The sequence below is a fragment of the Nicotiana tabacum genome, chromosome 2 (genome assembly GCF_000715075.1).
Source record: "Nicotiana tabacum cultivar K326 chromosome 2, ASM71507v2, whole genome shotgun sequence".
Classification (NCBI taxonomy): domain Eukaryota; kingdom Viridiplantae; phylum Streptophyta; class Magnoliopsida; order Solanales; family Solanaceae; genus Nicotiana; species Nicotiana tabacum.
In genome coordinates this window covers 118,699,421-118,720,598 of record NC_134081.1, presented here as the reverse complement: position 1 = coordinate 118,720,598, position 21,178 = coordinate 118,699,421, and the positions used below count along the sequence as shown (strand labels likewise).

Here is a 21,178-nt window from a genome sequence, read left to right as displayed (position 1 = left end):
GCCGGCTGAGTTATGGCTCATCATCGAGGGGTACCGGGGATCTTTCACATGCGCATGTATGTTTTTATTAGTATTTACTTTAAATTTGTTTTTTCTTTTCTCATTTATTTTCCATAAATAACTTTATTAATTTTCTTATTAAGGCTTCATCCTCGCCCGTCACGGAGGCCGCTTTATGTGATGCTGACCTGGCTGCGACGGATAATTATATTCAGGAGCCCGACAAGATCGTGGTAAGACAATTTAAATTGTTGTGACTTAATATATTTTTTCCTATACTGAGCTGACTTATTCTTCTGTAGGTTACTACTGGACTGATGACCCCTTCTACCGATCCTGCCAGCACTACTGATGATCATGCTGCAGCGCATCTTGCTATAAAGAGGCGACGTGATGAGGATGATCCTGATAGCGTAGCCGGGCGGGATGGGATGCGCCTCAGACCAACGGCTGCATTGAAGCACACAGGTTGTGGAACACATTGATTTTTTTATTTTTATTTTTTTGTATTTGATGTAAATATTATTTTATGTAAATAATAGCAACAATTTTTATTGTTTTCATTATATGCGCATTATGTATATATTTCCCGAGTTCTTCGTTATTTTAATACTGCAACACAAACACAAACACAACAACTTAACATAATTTAAATTCGGCACACATAATGAAAATATATGACATGGAAAGTATAAAGATAAAATACAACACTCAACACATACATTGGTTTGTTTAGTCAACTATTCTCTTCTTCAACCTCTCAAATTGATCCAACAACTTATTTTTTTTCTTCTTCCACCTCTTTTTATTTCTCCTTCAACGCCGCAATTTCTCATTTATACATAACCTTATCACGTTCGTATCTTTTGTTCAAATCATGAATATACTGCAAAGTTTCTTTGTAGTATTCCTGCTTACAGGGTTCATCAATCCATACCTCAAAATTGCAAAAAAGGTTCGTCATAATCCTATAAAACTTGTTCACACACATCCAGTATCGGCGTCCAACTTCACCCTCATCCCAACAGTCCGTCATCATACATTTTTTTCCGCACTGGCACCTTGGTACATAAAGGCGTTCAGACATTTGTTAAAGCGGAAAAAAAAACCCTGCTTTTATGGAGAGTTTTGCTATTGGTTATTGTTAAGCGCAGAAAATAACTAGAATGCGCCCGTTATTTATAGGCAAGACAACACACATAACGTAGTATTTAATCGCATTATGCTAACACATAACGTAGTATTTAACCGCGCTATGCTTCGCGTGTTAAAGATTCTTTCGGATACAAAATAGCTTTTTCGCAGGCGGGCAGCTTTTCAGTTCGACAAGACAACACACATAACGTAGTATTTAACCGCGCTATGCTAACACGTGTTAAAGATTCTTTCGGATACAAAATAGCTTTTTCGCAGGCGGGCAGCTTTTCAGTTCGACAAGACAACATACATAACATAGTATTTAACCGCGCTATGCTAACACATAACGTAGTATTTAACCGCGCTATATATATTCACATATTTATCAAAAAATTTCCTCCTCTGACAGTGTAGTTTTCTAATAATAATTTTAGCGTAAAATTCGAAGGTCTACTAAAAATATTTTCGTTTTTTAATCCAATACTATTTTTGATTACATGAACGGGAGGGAGAAATTCATTAATTTACTCAACTAAAAAATTGACCATTATCAATAAGATTTAACAACAATGGAAATATAATTTTATTTGATACATCTTGCAACATAAACAAGTATATACATTTATTACAACTATATTACGAAACCCAGTTACTACGTGTATCCTTGATAGTTGGGCACATTAGAAGAACTCCCACCAGGAGCTGGATTACCACCGCTACCCAAACCAGCCGAAGGACATTTTCGATGGTCATGTCCTGTTTGCGAGCATATACCACATTTGCGCGCATAAATGGTATCGCTAACATCCATTTGGTTCTGTATACGCGTTCTCTTCTGCACCTGTATTCAACGCAAAAACTCCTTGTTATACCCCATTTTAAATGGTTCCGGTGGCCAATAATGTTCAGCACCCGCTGGCTGCAACTGCCCACTATAGGTGTTTAAGTATGCAGCGACACTATATTGTTTATTAACGTAGTTGGTTGGCCCTAAACCAATATGTTGAAAGCACCCGATGGCATGTGAGCACGGCATGTGGTAGATGGACCATTTCACACAAGAGCATAACCTTGTAGATTCATTTATGGTATGTACATTATTCCCCCGGTTTTGATGGATAGCAGTGCGAACTTCAAAAACATTTATGTCGTGATCATACTGTAAAAAATGAATGTCAATGTGCTCGCTGCCTGTATTTCTCAAATCTCTTCATCGGCAGTGGCATAAATTCAACACCCCTTTCCATCAATGACGTTGCAGCTGCAGCCCTTTCAACAAACCTCTCCGCCATCAGCTTGAACGACATGCGCACCATGGCAGTGACATGCAATCCTCTTGCCGACTTCAATAACCCGTTGAAAGACTCTAACACATTTGTAGTTAGAATTCTCCATCTTCTTCCACCATCCGCATGCAAAGTCCACTTGTCAAGCTCATGTTGCATCAACCAACCATAGGCTCTCTCGTCTTCCTGCCTTGATAGATTCCATGTGCCTCCGGAATTTATGCTCTTAGTGTTATGTTGCTGCCATCCACATCAAATCATGCAGATCCTTATTGGGACGTGCCTTCTGGAAATTGGCCTTCAAGTGCCTCACACAGTAACGGTGGTAGGCATAAGGTTTTTGCCATGCAGGCAAATTCTGTATAGAACTTAAGATACCACCATGTCGATCAGATATTAGACAAATACCGGAACGTTGTTTGACAACGTGCTTTTTCAAATGGTTCAAAAACAGTGTCCACGTCTCTTGGCTTTCATTGACACAAATAGTAAAAGCTAGAGGAAATATTTGTCCATTAGCATCTACTGCAATGGCGATCAACATCTTGATATCATACTTTCCATAGACACGAGTGCCGTCTATGGATATTACCAGCTGACAATGCGAAAAATCATTAATTGTTGGTTTAAATGCCCAGAACACGTAATTGAATATATATTCGGGTTTTCCCGGACTCCGCTCAAGCTTCCATTCAACAACCGTCCCGGGTTTAAAGTGTTGCAGTGCGGCCATGTACCTGGGTAGAGCTGCAAATGACTTATCCCAGTTACCATAAATAATTTCAAACGCACGTTTGTGCCCGAAAAATGCCTTTCTTTTGGTAATGGTACGGTCATATTCCTGGTAGACTGATGTAATGCACTCTTTGATTTTATACCTTATGGACGCTTCAAGGTGTGGAATAAGGACAAGAGAAATCAAGTCAATATCCAAGTTGTAGTGATTCCCATTGAATGTGTCCATTTCACATATGTGGGTGGGAATATATTTACTTACTTTCCACAGACTTAAGTTCTTCTTGCTCGCACGCAACATCCAATGACAACCCGTAAACCATCTGCGGCAAACAACCTTGTATACATCTGGACTTGAATCCCATACCGTCATCTCACAACACTCTTTTGCACTGTACATTTTCGTCGCCCTGCTTAGGTGCGCTTTATCAGGAAAAAACATGCCCTTTGCCGGTACCGTTGGTCTAGAATCATCCCGCATTGATGTCCGAATTTCATCAAAATCCCTTGTGAGAGTATCCACATCCGGCATACTTGGAAAATGATCAAGGTAGGGAATCTTCCTTGAATGAAACGACACTTGGGACTCGTACACTCTTGGTCTAATGGGGGGTGGAGCATACTCCCTCGTCAAATCGGGTCCTTCATTCTCTTCCTCCTCATCACCATCCTCACGAGGGAAGGGTGTGTCATCTCTGGAATCATCGGCATTGTTATCATAATCACTGTTCTCTTCCTCACTATGTGCATCTGCCAGATCCCGATTTAATATGTCGTCTTCGGGCAATTGAGTCAGGACAGGTGGTTCAACTTGCTCGTTTTCACTGCACAAACAATAAAATAATAAGCTACTCAAATTAATAAAAACTTTCCATATAGCTGTATCACTTCACTTACAAGTCGTAATGCGTTGACATTCATTGATGGACATTATCTTGTTGGTGATGACTCCCGGATGGACCACCATGATCCAACACACCAGAACTACGCATATTCCAACTGGGCGTGGGTTCATAACTTGTAAAAATCATATCTGGCCGGTACCCCATGTGGAATATATGAGTGTTAATACAAATTCAATACAACAAAAATATACATCATAACACTAAGAAAAATTGAAGTTTACCACTCGTCTTGTGGATTATGTAAAGTAGGAAAGAAATTATTTTCTCGCTCCTCATTCGCCCGTGGTGATAAGTTTAAATCAGGCCAAACTCTTTCAGCCGGAAACTGTCCGGCAAAAACTGCTCCAGAAGAACCACCCGACGACTGAGGTTTATCCCTACTATGCTCAACCTCATTATTGCGAACGTCTTCGACCTTGACGTACATTTCCAACATTTTTATCACAAAAATTCTCGGTATTCATCCGGAGTCCTCAAAGTTTCATCATCGTCAATGTTAAACTCAGCGTAACAAGCAACCCCTTGCGGAGTGACGGAATACGGATATCTTCCGATTACTTTAAGGTTCACCGAACGTTTTCTCACACTCATTTTATTACATAACAACGATATCAATCTATCGTACTCCATTGTAAGTGGCAACTTAACATGACACTGTGGAGATAAACTATAGCTCACAGAGTTATTCGTCACCACAACTTTCCCCCCCCCCCCCCCCCCCCAATATAATAAAACCCTTACTTTTCGCTCTTCAGACATTATGAAAAAATGCTTGAGAATTTAACAAGAAGAAAAAATTGAACGGGAGTTAGAAATATTTTTGAATGGATTTTTGTAAAATTCTAACGCCTTTAAATAAGGCAATGCCTAGCTCGAGGGGCTGAATTTTTTTTTTTAGGTATAACACTCTTTTAAAGGGCGCTATACCCATTTGAATTATTGTGATGTCAGTTAAATGCAGGAGACTTATTGGTGGGCCCACAACACAGGTATATCGCTCTATAAAAAGCGCTATACATCCATAAAATGAGATTCTTAAAGGCGTTACATGTATAGCGCTCTTTTAAAGAGCGCTATACGTTAACGTCCGTTAATGTATATCGCTCTTTAAAAGAGTGTTATACATAGAAAAATCACTCTTTTATTTACACTTATTTTCGTTCTACTTGGCAAAAAGAACCACAATTAGGTTCTGGACTCTAGGATAAACTACCGGGATAAAAGTGCAGATATTAAACTTCAAAAAAAAAAGTGAAAAGAGAAATGATTAGTTGGCAAATAGTCAGTGAAAAATAGCTAGTGTTTGCAAAGTCATTGAAAAATAGCACTATTTTGCTGTAACACGGAAAGTTTCAGCATAATATACTGGAGATTGGTGCACCTGTGTATGAACTTCCAGCATATTATGCTGGAACTCCAGCACACGGAAAGTTCCAGCAAAATATACTGGAGATTGGAGCACCTGTGTATGAACTTCCAGTATATTATACTCGAACTCCAATATATTATCCTGCAACTCTAGTATATTATGTTGGAAGTTCACATGTAAAAAATTCGAATTCCAGTATATTCTGTTGGAATATTTTCTAGATTTTGAACAGTTTTTTCGTTCACATTTATCTTTACATGAAAAATGGCTAAATTTCGATTACTTTTGAAATTGTGGCTATTTTTCAATTACCACTTGTAAATCTGGCTATTTTTGAATTTCACCATTTCTTGTGAATAGGAAATTCAAAAATAGCCAGATTTACAAGTGATAATTGAAAAATAGCCACAGTTTCAAAAGTAATCGAAATTTAGCCACTTTTCATATAGAGATAAATCTGAACGAAAACACTGTTCAAAATCCGAAAAAAATTCAAGCATAATATACTGGAGTTCGAATTTTTTACGTGTGAACTTCCAGCATAATTTTAGTATATTATACTGGAACTCCAGTATATTATGATGGAGTTATATTGGAACTCCATCATAATATACTGGAGTTCCAGCATAATATACTGGTCCAGCATAATATGCTGGAAGTTGATACACATGTGCTCCAATCTCCAGTATATTATGCTAAAACTTTTCGTGTGCTGGAGTTCCAGCATAATATGCTGGAAGTTCATACACAGGTGCACCAATCTCCAGTATATTATGCTGGAACTTTCCGTGTTGCAGCAAAATAGTGACTATTTTTTAATGACTTTGCAAACGCTGACTATTTTTCAATTACCAGTCCGAAAACTGGCTAACTCGTGCTATTTTTTTTAACCTATTTCCCCCCTTAAATAACAGTCTTTAGCTGGGTTGGATGCATAAAGGCGGACAATTTTCTTCTCCTAAGGGCCAGTCCAGCCCGTTTGGATTATTTTCAGCTATTGTATTGTATCGTTACTTAAAATAAGGTATTTATTTCTATAATTATTTAAATTTTATTATATCGTATTATTAAATTTATCGTTATTTAATGACGAAAAGTGATACTTTATGTAACAATTGATTTGGTGCGATCGCATCGTTATATTATATATTTTTTTCATCTGTCCTTCCTTACTATTAAAAAAATCCTATTTTATCCATTAACAAACCTTCTTATATAATAATTTTATCATGTACCCTACTTTTTTTTGTAATATTTTAAATTTATTCTTTGTATTACTGGTGTGTGACATTATGAAACAACGACAAATAATACAGTCTATTCAGACGTTATAATCATTAAATAATATAGCATAGTATAACATAATATGATACGATACATTATGCAACGATATATATTGACCATTGTCATTTCATTATTGATTAAGCTAGAGTGCAATCACTTTACGGCTGAATTAGCTAGAAATTATCACTTAATCGACTTCGAGTCGAAACATTAAAAGTTAGAGGACTCAATCAACATTTGTATAAAAAATATTCATAACATTTTTTTTACCAAACAACGTTAGAGGATTTTGAAAACAACTCTAATCAATGAAATTACAATATTAAAATAAAAGGTGCTCATAATTTCCAAATGTGGAGAGAGGTTAAACAACACAAGAGAAAAAGAGAAACCTTCACTATGGGAATTTCAATGAATAAATTGATAGGAGTTGTTGGCATCAAAATAAAAGTGAAAACCAAAGAATAATACACTAAAAGAAAAGATAAATTAGGCAGCGTACAAATACTCCTCCCCCCTCAATTTACTATACAATAACTTTGTGTCGATCAAGGGTAATATAAACTCAATCATAAGACTCTCAAATTACATCAGTTTATTATTAAATTGAAACTTACAAATTACATAAAAATACTTCAAAATGCAAACACCTCATATCAAAATAATAAAGATTATACATTTCAAACCGTCACAAAATGCGAAAAAACTATTATTTTAGGACAAAAGAGTATTTAACCGAACTTTTAGACGGCAAAAGGTGATTCAGAATTGTGATGAGATGGACAAGATCCTTTCACTCTTAATTAGAAGTCACGAGTTTGAGTATTGGAATCAGAAAAGTCTTTGTAAATTTTCTCCTTTAATAAATTTTATTAATCAAGACCCAATAGTGGGAAATCGAAAGAAAAAATGATGGCAAAGATCACTTTTAGCTCACGACCGAAACTATTTATATTCGGTAGCCGTAAAAATGTATAAAATTTGTATATTTTTTATACATACATATAAATATATATATATATATATATATATATATATATATCAGCTATTATTTTAAGAACGGCTATACGATGCCATTTTAAAAGGTGGAATTTAGGGGGATGTACGTAATTATAACAAAAGTTTGGAGCAAGTTTGAGTATTTCAAACTTCAGTCCAAGCCCGAATTGCTGACGGGCGGGCCTTTTCAGCTCCTGTATCCGGTATCCATCTAAACGTTAAACCCATAATTTTGCAGCTGCAAAACTAAAACCCTACTTTCTCCTTTTCCTCCACGCAAATAACCCACTTCACAGGTAAATTTCTTATTTTTGGTAATTCATGTTTATGTCTATCTAGGTTATAGTTATGTTTTATTATAGTTTGATTGTGTTTGTGTGTGCTTAAGATTGACCCAAGTATCTGATGCTGCAGCTTAAGCTGTGTAAACAACAAGTTTGAAAATTATGGCGGAAGAATTGCAGTCAGTTAGGGAAGCTGGGAAATTTTTAAGGAAAAGAAACATGGGGCACAACACGAAAGGGGGTAAGGCAAAGAAGAAGCAAAAGGGTGTACCATTTAATGAAAAAAGGGTAAAAGTAGACAAAAAAATGAAGAAGCTTTTCGAGAAGAGAGCAAGAGATTATAACTCTGATAATGAGGATGATGAGAATGAGAATGATAATGATGATATTGATGTTGATATTCGGGAGCGTGCCCCTGTAAATCGAGATAAACGCCCATCATATGGTAAAAAAGAGGATGATTTTGAAGAGGAATGGTTGGATGATGATGGAGGAGAGGATGGTAATGAGGAAATTGAAGTATCCGAAGACGAAGATGGGGAAATTCAGCCGGGGATTACTAGGTTTATAGATGGTTGTAGAGCATTCAGATTGGCATTCAAGAAGATATTGAAGAAATCAGCTTCTGATGATATATTGGTGAGCAACTTGCTTTGTCCATAAGTTTTTTGTTCATATGCCTTGTTATAATTTCATGTTTCGGAGGAAAACATAATTGGTGTACATCATGTTGTTATGCTTCTTTATTTTTCGGGCCTCAAAATAAAATAAAGAATTGGTTTGTTTTTATATTATGAGTGTTTGGATGTGGTTTTAGAGGAACTAGTTTTTTTGTGAGTGTTCGGATTTGGTCGAGGGACAAAACCGGATGTGTTTGGAAGAGGAAACAAAACAACTGTGCTGAAAATAAAACATTTTGTTTCCAGAGAAAAAGACTTTTTCTACGCCTTTTAATACAAACATTCAATTAGTAGAAAATAACTCTATCGGAAACAGGCTCTCTACTCCTCCGGAGTAGGAGTAGGGGTAAGGTCTGCGTACACACTACCCTCAAGTGGGAGTGTGGGATTTCACTGGGCTGTTGTTGTTGTTGATTACTAGAAAATTAGCCGGATGCTGATGAACTCATAGGTTAAAACTTAAAAAGCATTTGAAGCTCATACTACCTGAGGATAGGAATTGCTTGGAGAAACTAATGGTAAATAACCTGCAGGGCCCCGTCTTATCAGCACACAAGAAGCTTGTTGCTGAGAAGCTTGCTGAAGAAGAAGTAGAACGAAAGGTTAAGGGGGAAGCAAAAAAGGAGAAACACTTGGTATATATATCTAGTTTCGTTTAATTGTTAAGTTTTTTGAATAACTTAATCTCCCATGTTCAATGTATTAATGGTCGTATTCTTAACTTTGATATCTGTGCAAAAGATAGGAGAAAAGGGACATGTGAAACCTGCAAATTATTTGGATTCCCATGAAAAGTTTCTAATAGGAGTTGCAACAAAGGGAGGTACTCAACTTTATCCTTTTGTTTTGGAATTTATAATAGAATTACAAATGCATTATAGTAAGCTTTCTATCAGACCTTCTAATTTACTTGGTTCTTTATTTATTTTATGGGCATCGTGGGAATATCAGTGGTCAAGTTATTCAATGCTGTAAGTTGCAGTACACATTTCGAAGTTGATACTTCTGTTTTATAAAAAGTTTTGTGCTACTTTCAGCTAGCTCAAATTTATCTGCGTATGTGATACAGGTTAACAAAGCACAACATGCTCAAAAAGGCTTAAATCCCTCAAGGTCAAAAGATGAGAAAGGTAAGGATAGAATACTGAGGCATTGACGATATGATTGGTTCTTTAATTTTTTGGGTGGTTGCTATTGTTCCTCTGCTGTTAATTCTATTACAATTTACAAGGTAAGAGGAAGGGAAATGTTATTCAGACGGATTTGATTTGTCTTTGTGTGCTTTGATCTCTAATCATCCTCTCAATCTTCCTCTATTAGAGAAGTTTAAAATTTTCCTTGCTAGGTCGGTTAGTTGTATTTTCATCAACCATGTTTGACCTAAGGATAATCCCCAAGGCTATGAATGGCGTTTTCTTCTTCCAATCGCAGAATCCTGCATGTTGGACTGGTAATCTGATCTTAGTGCAAAACTTGGAGATTCTATTGGAAAAATTATAGTATGGTATTCAGTGTTCGATATCAAATTCCTTCTGTCGGTGCTCATGCTGCTCTTGAATAGGATCTTTCAAATTCTCGTTTCCAAGTGAAATAACTTGCATTGTGAGATCATAAGGGGTTGTTCTGTTGCTTTCGCTGAGTTACACTAAGTCCCAGATTCCCTATATAGGTGCAATCAAAGAAGTCTATAAATGTCTTGGGTCACTCCACCTATTACGTTAAGGTTTAGGTTGGATATATTCTTTCACCGGGTATCCGAACTGATTTTTGACAAGCCCAGTCTCACACTCATAAGTCTACATCTGAATCCTATAATCAGATTACACGTGCCGGACTGTGTTGAGTTATATAAATGAACAATAGCAATCAACTTGTTTTTGGTTTTCACGCAGTTGAAGAGTGTTTATAGTACTTTGTGAAAAGGTGTTTAAACTACAGAGCAGATAGGAAAAGAACAAATACTAGCTTAGTGAAATTAAATTTTCCTTCACTATCTGGCCATGATAATAAAGATTGAATGGTGAAATTTGTACCTCGCATTTATTCAATTTTTTTTTGTTTTTCACATGCACTAATGAAACATAACCATCAAGAATATTATCTCTTTTTCGTGCAATAAGGAATATAGCCGGCTACAGATTCTCATTTGTACTTTAAAACTATGGGAAAAACATAGTATCGATGGTACTCTGCACATCCTGTTTTACTGTTTACATGATAGAAGTAAGAAGCTTGTAATGGAATAACTGCCTTATTTTTCTTTTGATTGATAAGGTAAATGTTTTTTTTCCTGATAAGGTAAATACTTTTGTTAATGATGGGGAACTGCCATTTATATCTTTATAATTGCTATTGGTAAATAATTCTTGATAATTCAATTTGGAAAAGATTAACCTTAAGAACTTTATTTTGCATCCAGTACAATAACTTCTTTTTTCTGATGTGTAGTAATAAAGAAGCGCCGAAGAGAAGTCTTTTTCTCCGAATTGGGCAAGACACCATCACAAACAGCTGCTGCTGGGTCAAAGGTCAACCCTCTCTCTCTCTCTCTCTCAGCTAAGCATTATGATCATTTGGGAAAATTTCTTTAATTATTTTGTAACATCTTTTCATTTAGTATCTCGTCTTGGGCTACTGCTTTTTTTTTTGGAGTCGGGTGGGAAGGAGACAAGCCATGTTGGCTCATATCAGAAAAGAGAGAATTTTCATGTTGCCTCTGGTTGTTTTTTCTCTTTTTCATTTTTCCCTTGTTAAATTTGCTTCATAGTTGATGAGTTCATATATAGGAAACAACACATGGGCTAATGTGATTTGTTAGTGGTGCTTCTACAGAAACAATTATTTCATAGTAGGAAACTGAACTATTTTGCGAACGGAAGGAAGAAACAACTTGAACATGGGGAAGTTGATATTTTTCAAGTGCTTATCCAAACAAAAAATAAAATAAAAGAAAAAAGAACATTCTTATTGTGTAGCTTAATTTCATGCAGGACGGTGCATCCAATTCTTCGAATGATGAAGGTCCCTCGTGGGCTCCTCTACGTGATAATTACATGTTGACTAACCCCAAGTTAAAAGACTGGGATAAGAATGCGGTAAGGATAAATTACTAAAATTCTGCATTTACCGAGATATAACCTCAGTCTCCCTCTTTGCTAATGATCAATGTCATCTGATGTTCATGCAGGACACAACTGTCGCAGACGACCTGAGGGTGCCAGCTGATGCAGATTCATCTGATGATGAATAAGTTCACTGAAAGTTTGATGTTCAACTATATCTGCTTCAAGCTTACTGGGTTGTCGAACACGGAGAATCAGGTCTCCAATGCAGGGAAGTGGATGCCTAGGGATAAGTCAAATTAATGCTGGAGCAACTTTCTTCGACTGTACAGAGATCCTCTTGTTGTTAGGCTGATGCTATTTATTTATATTAATTAAAGAGGAAGTTTTATCCTGGCTTATGCAATCCTCTTTAAGATATGACTTTTAAGATATTATTTCTGAATTCTCTTCATTTGTTATCCATTCTTTCTGCTAGTGGGGATATAACTGGTCTGTAAAATATCCCAGTATTCAACAAGGTTGATTTAGCAATGCGGAATAACGTTTTGTTGTCTTATGTTTTTCAAGATCGTGTAACCAAAGATATTGCCTTTAAAAAGCTGGGATACTACATGTTGAGCTTACATGGAAGAAGTTAGGATTTATATAGCCGATCTCAACTTGTTTGCGACTGAAGTGTAGTTATTCTACTACTGGTTCGACTAGGCCGATTTGGCACTGTGGAGTGTGGTCTGTGGACTCACTTTGCATAGCAGCATTGTCAAGAATCGTTTAACCAAATATAGTTTAGCTTTTATAAGTTGGGATACTACTGCTCTGTCAAATTTCCCTCATCTTTTGTTGGCAAAATCATTTTACCTAAACATGTTTAGCTGAAAAACTGTCCCTGACCACATTAAGAATGAACCTTGTGTATCAAAATAAAATAAACACTCTCTGGTCTTAGTCATTACTAGTCATTTTGACAAACTGCCTTTGTTTTGAGATATTTTACGTTTTAAGAAAAATTAAATCATTTATTATTTTTGGAATCTAATAAGAGAGCATGACATTTTATATCCAGACCACATTTAACCAGCTAAATTTCGTGGCAAATCCATCACAATATTCAAGAAAGAATAAGGTTGGAGATACACACTGATTATTACATAATGACCAGAAAACGGTTTCCATTATATGCACAGTGCAGCCCGGTGCACTAAGCTCCCGCTATGCGCGGGGTCCGGGGAAGGGCCGGACCACAAGGATCGATCGTACACAGCCTTACCCTGCATTTCTGCAAGAGGCTGTTTCCACGGCTCGAACCCGTGACCTCCTGATCACATGACGGCAACTTTACCAGTTACGCCAAGGCTCCCCTTCACATTTCATAGGACAATAAATGAAAAAAATTACAAAGCAAGGTACATACATCTATCATATGGGGACCTCATTGTAACTTCTTATCTTCTACACACTGGCTAATAATATACATGACAGTATTACATAATAGCCAAGGAATAATCTCAGTCCTTAAACCTAAAAGGCCAGATGAATTTGTGGGGATTTAAAATGTGTTGCTCATTGTTCTCTGTATCTTCTACACACTGGCTATAATATACATGACAGAGTTACAAACAGCCAAGGGATCTCAGTCCTTAGACCTAAAACAACTGCTAAACTTGTGGGACTTAAACTGTGTTAAATCCACCTAGTTAGAATTGTAAGAACAGAAGCAAGCTAGACGAAACCCAGTATTGTCGACATGCCAACATAAATACATTTGAGAAAGCAAATCTTGATTGGTTTCTGGAAAGAACGCTGATCGTGCAGTCTACAAATGACTAAGCTCTTTCTTTGCAGCACTCTTAATTTGGTTGACATAAGGAGTGCACATCCACCTTTTTTGGATGATGAAGTTAGACGTTAAGAGGACCAGCGGCAGAGAAATCTGCTTTCTGGATCCTGCTTCCTTGATTGGAAACATTGCAGTACAATAAATACACCATCCTTACATCCATTTGCTTGAAACCTCAACCAAATTTCCCCACTTAAACTGTCCATTTTTCTCCTTATATGTATTGGTAAAATTTTTCACAATCAATAGCTTCTGGTCTCGCTCAGTGGATCGTAGTCATAGGCATCACCAGCCTTCACAAACCGGCCCTTCACACGCCTTCTCACATCTGCTCTTGCCTTGCGAGAAGCATATCTTACTCGCTTATCAAATCTGTAATAAGGAAGTTATAAAAAAAGGTGAAAAGAGAACAAGTGAAAAGCCTACAACCCAAACAAATCATATTGAACCATGGTCTACATAACCTACACTGCCAAGACATTTCAATGGTGGGGCAGTGTTTATTGCGATTTTAGTGTTGGATAGAAGGAATTGAAATAAAATGAGGAAAAATTGAGGATGAATAATATGCCAAAAGAAATTCTGGTGCTTTATGTCAAACCAGGGAGTGCACAATTACCAAAATAGACTTTTGATGTACTTATTAAAAGAAAACTTACTGGCGTGTCTTCTTCTTTTCCTTGTAGCGTAAAACAGCATCGCTCCGACTAGTTGATGGCATTGAACTTTCAGGACATGGAGAACACCAAGGTGGCTCTCCCATGAGAAGCATTGAGGAGGCTCCATAGTCTTGATAATCTCCGGCGCTGCTCTCTCCAGTGAGGTTTGAAACTGAGAGGTTGGACTGTTGCCTTGCAAAGCAAAGGGTAGGTTCTGTCTTGCAGCTCATCGTGGATTCTGCGGACGCTGCATTGCTACAAGCTGGCTGCACTGTATTTACCCTTCCCAGTGCTGACCCCTGGTAAATAAAGATATATGTAAGTTCATCCATTTTTTGAAACAATTATGTAGAAAAAAATCATAAGAGTCGCATGTGCACATCTTTTTAGTCTGTTCAACCTCCAATCATGAAGTCGGAACTATTATAATCATTGCAAGCAGACAATCTTATTAAACATCATATTTGATGTAATTGATTTGATAAATACCAAAGACTCAAAGTTGATCAATTTATGATATTCCTACGCATATGAATCCTCTCAATGCACCCTTAGGAAATAGTGAATCTCACTGTTTCGTGACAAGTTAGCTTCCAACCTCTACCCACCCCACCCCAGTCAGTATATATTTTTATATATACATGCAAACAAACACACACACATATACATATAGACGCGCTTATGTATAAACAGGGATATAAACAAGGATCACAGCGTACAAGTTATAAGATGATCTCAAAATATTTATACAAGTCTGTCCTATCGACTCTTATCCATGATAAAGTCCAGTTTGGGAGGGGGTGGAATGCAGAGGCAAAAGTTCTACAAAAAATTATAGGAGTTTGTCGTTGCGTACAAAATCTACTATCCAAGACCAATTACAACGTCCAGAAATTAACTTTACAAAACATGTTAAATTAGGCCCAAATCTAGAGAAGAGGGCATGCTTCACAAAAATACCATAGAAGAACATTATATTCATTTAATGAGCATCTTTGCCTTATCAAAAAAATAAAATAAAAACATGCTTCAACAATTAAAAATTTTAATACACTATCTTGTTCATAACAAAAGAGAAACCAAACATCAAGAACAGACAAATTTACTTGTACTTGGTAAAGCTAACAGTAAATGATTGCCTACCTCACTCAAAAAACTAATAATATAGTTCCGTAATAAGTCTATTTTAGTGTTAATGAGTACAGAGAAAGTAGATAATGTTTACACAATGCAGTAATTCTATAAAGTATGAACCACCTCGACAGCAGTGTCACCCTGGCAACTGGACTCAGCAACTGCCATATCCTTCATCCCAAATAAGCCATCAATGTCTTCATTCTTAAACAGCTGATCAGGATTATCAAGAGAAACACCAAATAGCTCTTCATAGGTTTCAATACTCAAGTCCACTTCATCCATATTGAAATCATCATAAAAACGATCATCATCAAATATATTTGAGCCTTTTGTTGCAGAATTGCTCACCTGAACGTATACAAAGAATATGAGCTAAAGAAAGTAAGGAAAATAGAAACAGGCCATGCTTCGAGTAGATAAAAGACATCTTTATGGTCTTGGGAAGAAGTCAACCTCTATAATCCCCCCTCCCCCTACTTCTATTCCTGGAAAACGAAAACATAAGCAATATCTGCTAAAGTTGCTTGATCTGGAAAAATAATGTACCGAGGTGAAAAAAAGAGAGAAGTGATCATCGTTAAGAATAATCCTAGATGGGACTATTCCAATAAAAGAAGTGATCATCGGTAGGAATAGTCCTAGATTGCAAATAACCAATGATAGAGAGGAATGCAAGTCCTCAAGGAAAGGAATACACTAAATTTGAGATGAAAATTTCTTTGAAACTGCACCTTTTTACTTTGTTGGAAATAGACAAGAAATAGAGAGTTAAAAATAGAGAGTTCAAAACTAGTGATTTCATAGAAGAACGAAATCATCCTTCGCCAATTTATGGGAATGCAACATGCTAGAACATTTGAATGCAACATGAAGAATGCGGAATCATTGTCTGAAGACAGATAAAAATATCGAATATTAATTTTATCTTCACTCTTTGGTATTTGAACCTCTTAGAACTCCGCTAATCTCCTGTTTAGCATGAGAAAAGGGGAATATAGCACTGGCAAACCCAAAAACTAGTTTCTTGGTGCATTATACGGAATAGTGAGGAGCAAAGCCTTAGCTTCAGAGCCAGCAACAAAACAGTAAGAAGAACAGCGACTAACTTAATCATTGATATTCAGTGCTATACAACCAAAGGACATGATAGTAATGCAGTTTGGTGAGTAAAATTGGAAACCTAAGTTTCTTTACTTCAGAACAAAATTCATCTCTGAGAACTTAGAATACCTTAGACCAAGTTAAATTTGTGGATCCAACAGGCGGTTCCACATTATGTAGCTTGCTATCAAGACTAAGCATCAATGATCCCATCAAATCATTTGCTTCAACTGCAACAGACATATCTTGAGATTTGTCCTTTGCTTGAGAACCTCGGCTATCTCCAGGTCGGCAATCAGTAATGCTCATTGAACTCATCCCCTGCTCACAAGTCGAGTCTCCTACTGAAGGGTTATCTAGAAGAAATGACCAAATAACAGAGAGCTCTACCGCGGAAGGACACCCTGTATAACAACTAAGTGCTTGTCTCTTATGTGTTGAACCTGAACTAGAATTAGCATGACCTATCCAATCACAATTTTGGCATAGAGAAATCCTGTCTTCATCACATCTAAAAATAGCTGGTTGGGAATTACATCTTTCACATACAAGTGTCCGAGAATGACGCTGCGACAGGGCATTTGCAGAATGGACATGTCGATCACACGATAAACACAAGCAAGCTGCATCTGACCGGCAATAAACAATTGATCGTTGCTCCCCGCAAAATTCACATGTATAACCCATCACCTTCTTTTCTCCACTAGTTATAAGTTATTTCTTAGATGAAATAAAAGTACTGTACAAATCTTCAAGTCTCCAGCACAAAGTTGATAACTTTTTGATAAAGTTAAAAACTTTTGAGCAATAGAAATTGCTTACCCTCGAGCAGAAATGAATTTGTGCTACTAGCTGTTACAAGGAAAAAGAATCTGCATCATTAAAGGTGACACTAAAAAAGAGAAGCAAATGCAAAAAGAATACAAGTCTATCCTTCATTTCTTGAGATGCCTAATCCAAACAAACAATAAAAAAAATTCTCACTTAATTCAAGAGGCCAAACTAAGATCTTGGTAAAACCAAATTCTATTCTGAAACAGTACACAGTAGCAGTTAAAAAAGAAAAGGCAAGGGATAAAAGATGCCATTTCAATCAGTGAAGGGAAAAGGTGCTCCAAACAAATTGGGAATCAAGAATCCAAACAAAAAGTTGAGAATTTTTCACAGAGCCACTGCTCTATTTTTTTTAGCATCATTATCTACAACAAAAACCATTTTTTTTCTTTTCAAGACATCCATAAATCCATCATTAGTAAGTATTTTGGAACTAAACAAAATTCAACATTAACCAAAACAACTAGAAATCACTTAAATTTTACTTCAAGCAAAAAAAAAATATTTTCAGCAAGTTAAGAAAATAAAGAAATTACACAAAAAACAGAACTAAAACACCTACATATAGAAAAATATGGACAAAATAACTGATAAACAGCAAAATTCTGAAACGAACAGTTATATGCTGAGGGAGTTCCAAACTTTGAGGAATACACAAACAGATCAAAGAACAGAAACAAAGCAACCCCATTTCAAGGTAAAAGAAAATGAAGAAAGTAACTAACTTTTTACCTAAAATAACTGTGAAGTTGACAGAAAAAGAATTTACACAGTACACGAGAAAACAAAGTACAGATAACCTCTTTTTAGTTTGCAGCTACCAAAGGTACACCTCAAAACCCTAAAAACATAGAAAAGTTCAGACCTTTCCTCTCTCTCTCTCTTTCTCTCTACAGTTTTGTGTTTTTGAAGTGTTTTTGGTGTTGTATTCTGTGAGAATTGTGGAGTTGCTGATAATAATTAAATATAGTGAGCTGTCAAAAAGTGCAGGAGAGAGAAGGAGTAGGTGGGACCCTCGGGGAGGGGTGTGATGTTGGTCCTGAAAGGAAAAGTTTGGCCCCTACTCTCTTTTTATTTACGTTTAAGGATATATATGAATTTCTTTCTTTTGTTATAGTGCTTATTCAAACTTTTTTCTCACAAGAGATGCACACTTTACACATTGACAAAGTCAGAAATTTCTCTAAATATATTCAAACTTGAAAGATATTAAAAAAATTTTTAACAAAAGTATTTAATATATATTATATATTCGTAAAATCTAATATTATACCTATATATACAATGTAATTTTTCAACGAATGATGATAATTGACCACCCTTACAAGAGTGTAGCTTCGCCCCTGAATAAGGAGGTGCGAGCGGTTTGTCATGGTGGGTCTGAGAAGAGGTAGATGTAGGCGTAAGAAGTACTAGGAAGAGTTAAAGTTTTGCTTCAGCTTAGCGAAGACATAATCCTTGATAGGAGGGTGTGGATGTCAAGAATTATAGTAGAAGGTTAGTAGGTATCGAGCGTGTCTTTTTTTTCTTGTCATTAGTATTAATCTCATACTTTCTTATATGCAAAATCTTATTACTATATATTGTTTTACTTTGTGGTATTACAATAACCTTGTTGTTGTTATTGTTGTTGATGAAGGAACTATTGCATGTCGCAATTAGTGTTCTAGTATAATTATTTTATTTAAAAGTTTGATATTCGTTTATTTTCTCGCCAACAATTTTTCTTTTAGTTGTATTTTAATCCTACCCAAACTCTCCTTTCCTTTCTATATTATATCTTGCCTGGAGAAGAAACAAAAAAGATATATATTGTACATTATTGATTAGAAAACAAGTTAATTAGGAATTTTGAAATGTAATTTAGAGTTTGTGATGAGGAATAAAACGGTAGGTAAAGTCTAGATATCCTTAGAGAGATCATCAAGAATTGTGGCGGAGTTAGGATTTTTATTAAAAGGTGTCAAAATATATAAAGATAAATATACGAAAAACTTAAAAGAAGTCCAAAATTCTTGATAGAAATCATTTTGTTTTTTAATAATTCGACACCCAAACATACCAAGACACCAAGCGAAAAACAAAAAGAAAGAAAGGGTTTTTTTGGGGAGGTTGTTTCTGATACATCGAATAATACTACTATTAAGTAGAAGTAATAGTTAACGACACGGAAATCCCAGTGAAAATCGTTAGACCAAACATGTGTGACCTAAAGCAAATTGTTTAATTAACCCTAATTGGAATTAGCGTACTTCCCCTTATGATTTTTTTCACATAGGATTAGTTAATATAGGACCGCTGTTTAGTTGGATCATTTAAAAAATAAGGTAAAGACGGAAAAATTGGAAGAAATTCAAAAATAGTTAGATTTACAAGTTATAATTAAAAAATAGCTACAATTTTAAAAGTAATCGAAATTTAGCCATTTTTCATGTAAAGATAAATCTGAACAAAAACACTATTCAAAATTCGGAAAATATTCCAGCATAATATACTGGAGTTCCAGTATAATATACCGGTCCAGCATAATATGCTGGAAGTTCATACACAGGTGCTTCAATCTCCAGTATATTATGCTGGAACTTTCCGCGTGTTGGAGTTCCAGCATAATATGCTAGAAGTTCATACACAGGTGCACCAATCTCCAGTATATTATGCTGGACCGGTCCGTATTGTAATAAAATAGTGCTATTTTTCAATGACTTTGCAAACGATAACTATTTTTGAATTATCAATCCGAAAACTGCCTATCCCGTGCTATTTTTACAAATAGTTGTCATTTGAATTCGAAATCTTAATATTGTAATTTAAAATATGATTGCTATATGATTCTCTAATAAATGACACTATAGACTACTTTATGAACTATATATATATATATATATATATATATATATATATATATATATATATACACACATATGTCAGAGCTGAAAGTAATAGAGTCGGTTAAATTCATCGAATTTGCTATAGATCTGTTTGTGCCTCTAATTAAGAATATCTTTACCAAGTTCTTTTGATAAAATCTTTACTATTTCTTCCTCTAAATTTCGAATTATTTTTAAGTTTATTTTAGCATATGATCTTATATATTAATGTTATTAGTTTCAGAATTTGTTCTCATAAAATTGTAAAGCATTTTAATATATAAGCAATTCTAGAAGTTCACTTGTTTTCACGTCTTTTGCATAATCAACAATGCCACGCTTTAATGGAATTAAAATGTATCCAAAATTTTATTAATTCCCTTTTTGTACTTCTCCAACTTAAACTCCGTGAGTCCCTATTCTCAATCAACGCTCAATGTTATCTTAGATTGATCCTCGATTTATTATCTTATTGTCGTTCAATCTCTCCAACGAATTTTTGTTGAGAACATATAGTATTTGTGTCTACTTATGAACAAAGTCTTAGCTTCTAAAGTTTGCTATTTTTTCTAAGCCGGAAAAGGACTTAAACTCCTCACATTTGTTTGATATGTTTATTCAATATCAATACAAATTAAAACTACACAAAGTAAAAGGACTTTGGACTCGAACTCTATATATGTGCATGTGTGAGAAGTATAAAAAGAGTCAGTCTAGTTTACCAAGTATTCTGCGTTCACGCAAAGTCCGGAAAAGGATCGCATTCTAAAAGATGTAATATAAGCAACTTACTCCAATATAAACATCAATAATTGATTTTACAGTTCGAACTCGTGACATAATTCTATTCCGAACTTATAACCACTTTCGTCTATAATAAGACCTCAACTAAATCAAAAAGGGTAAAGGTATCTTATTTAGATTTGGTGTCTTGTCCATATAGGCATATATAATATGATATGATGATCTTCAGACTGTTAAATGGCAGTCCAGAAAAGA

General features: G+C 35.6%; 2 protein-coding genes across 6 annotated transcripts; one reads left to right on the top strand and one right to left on the bottom strand.

Moving 5' to 3' along the window:
• The first annotated feature begins 7,871 nt into the window (after nucleotides 1-7,871).
• Nucleotides 7,872-12,297, top strand: LOC107771274 (uncharacterized). Of its 2 annotated transcripts, none has more exons than XM_016590615.2 (9): nucleotides 7,872-8,011; nucleotides 8,130-8,638; nucleotides 9,213-9,314; nucleotides 9,421-9,502; nucleotides 9,631-9,650; nucleotides 9,749-9,809; nucleotides 11,128-11,207; nucleotides 11,670-11,774; nucleotides 11,867-12,297. In XM_016590615.2, exons 2-9 carry the CDS (start codon nucleotides 8,162-8,164, stop codon nucleotides 11,927-11,929), a joined length of 990 nt encoding a protein of 329 aa, XP_016446101.2. In that variant the 5' UTR covers nucleotides 7,872-8,011; nucleotides 8,130-8,161; the 3' UTR covers nucleotides 11,930-12,297. The 2 variants fall into 2 exon arrangements, with proteins under 2 accessions (XP_016446101.2, XP_016446100.1); XM_016590614.2 differs by having other exon boundaries at nucleotides 11,512-11,774.
• Nucleotides 12,298-13,225: 928 nt separating this feature from the next.
• On the bottom strand, nucleotides 13,226-18,300 carry LOC107771275 (zinc finger protein CONSTANS-LIKE 9). 4 transcript variants are annotated; one of them, XM_075238389.1, is made up of 5 exons: nucleotides 18,178-18,300; nucleotides 16,608-17,330; nucleotides 15,498-15,725; nucleotides 14,241-14,539; nucleotides 13,226-13,953 (listed from the first exon to the last, which is right to left on the bottom strand). In XM_075238389.1, exons 2-5 carry the CDS (start codon nucleotides 17,163-17,165, stop codon nucleotides 13,824-13,826), a joined length of 1,215 nt encoding a protein of 404 aa, XP_075094490.1. In that variant the 5' UTR covers nucleotides 17,166-17,330; nucleotides 18,178-18,300; the 3' UTR covers nucleotides 13,226-13,823. The 4 variants fall into 4 exon arrangements, with proteins under 4 accessions (XP_075094490.1, XP_075094489.1, XP_016446102.2 ...); XM_075238388.1 differs by having other exon boundaries at nucleotides 18,113-18,261; XM_016590616.2 differs by having other exon boundaries at nucleotides 18,045-18,256.
• Between the last annotated feature and the right edge of the window lie 2,878 nt (nucleotides 18,301-21,178).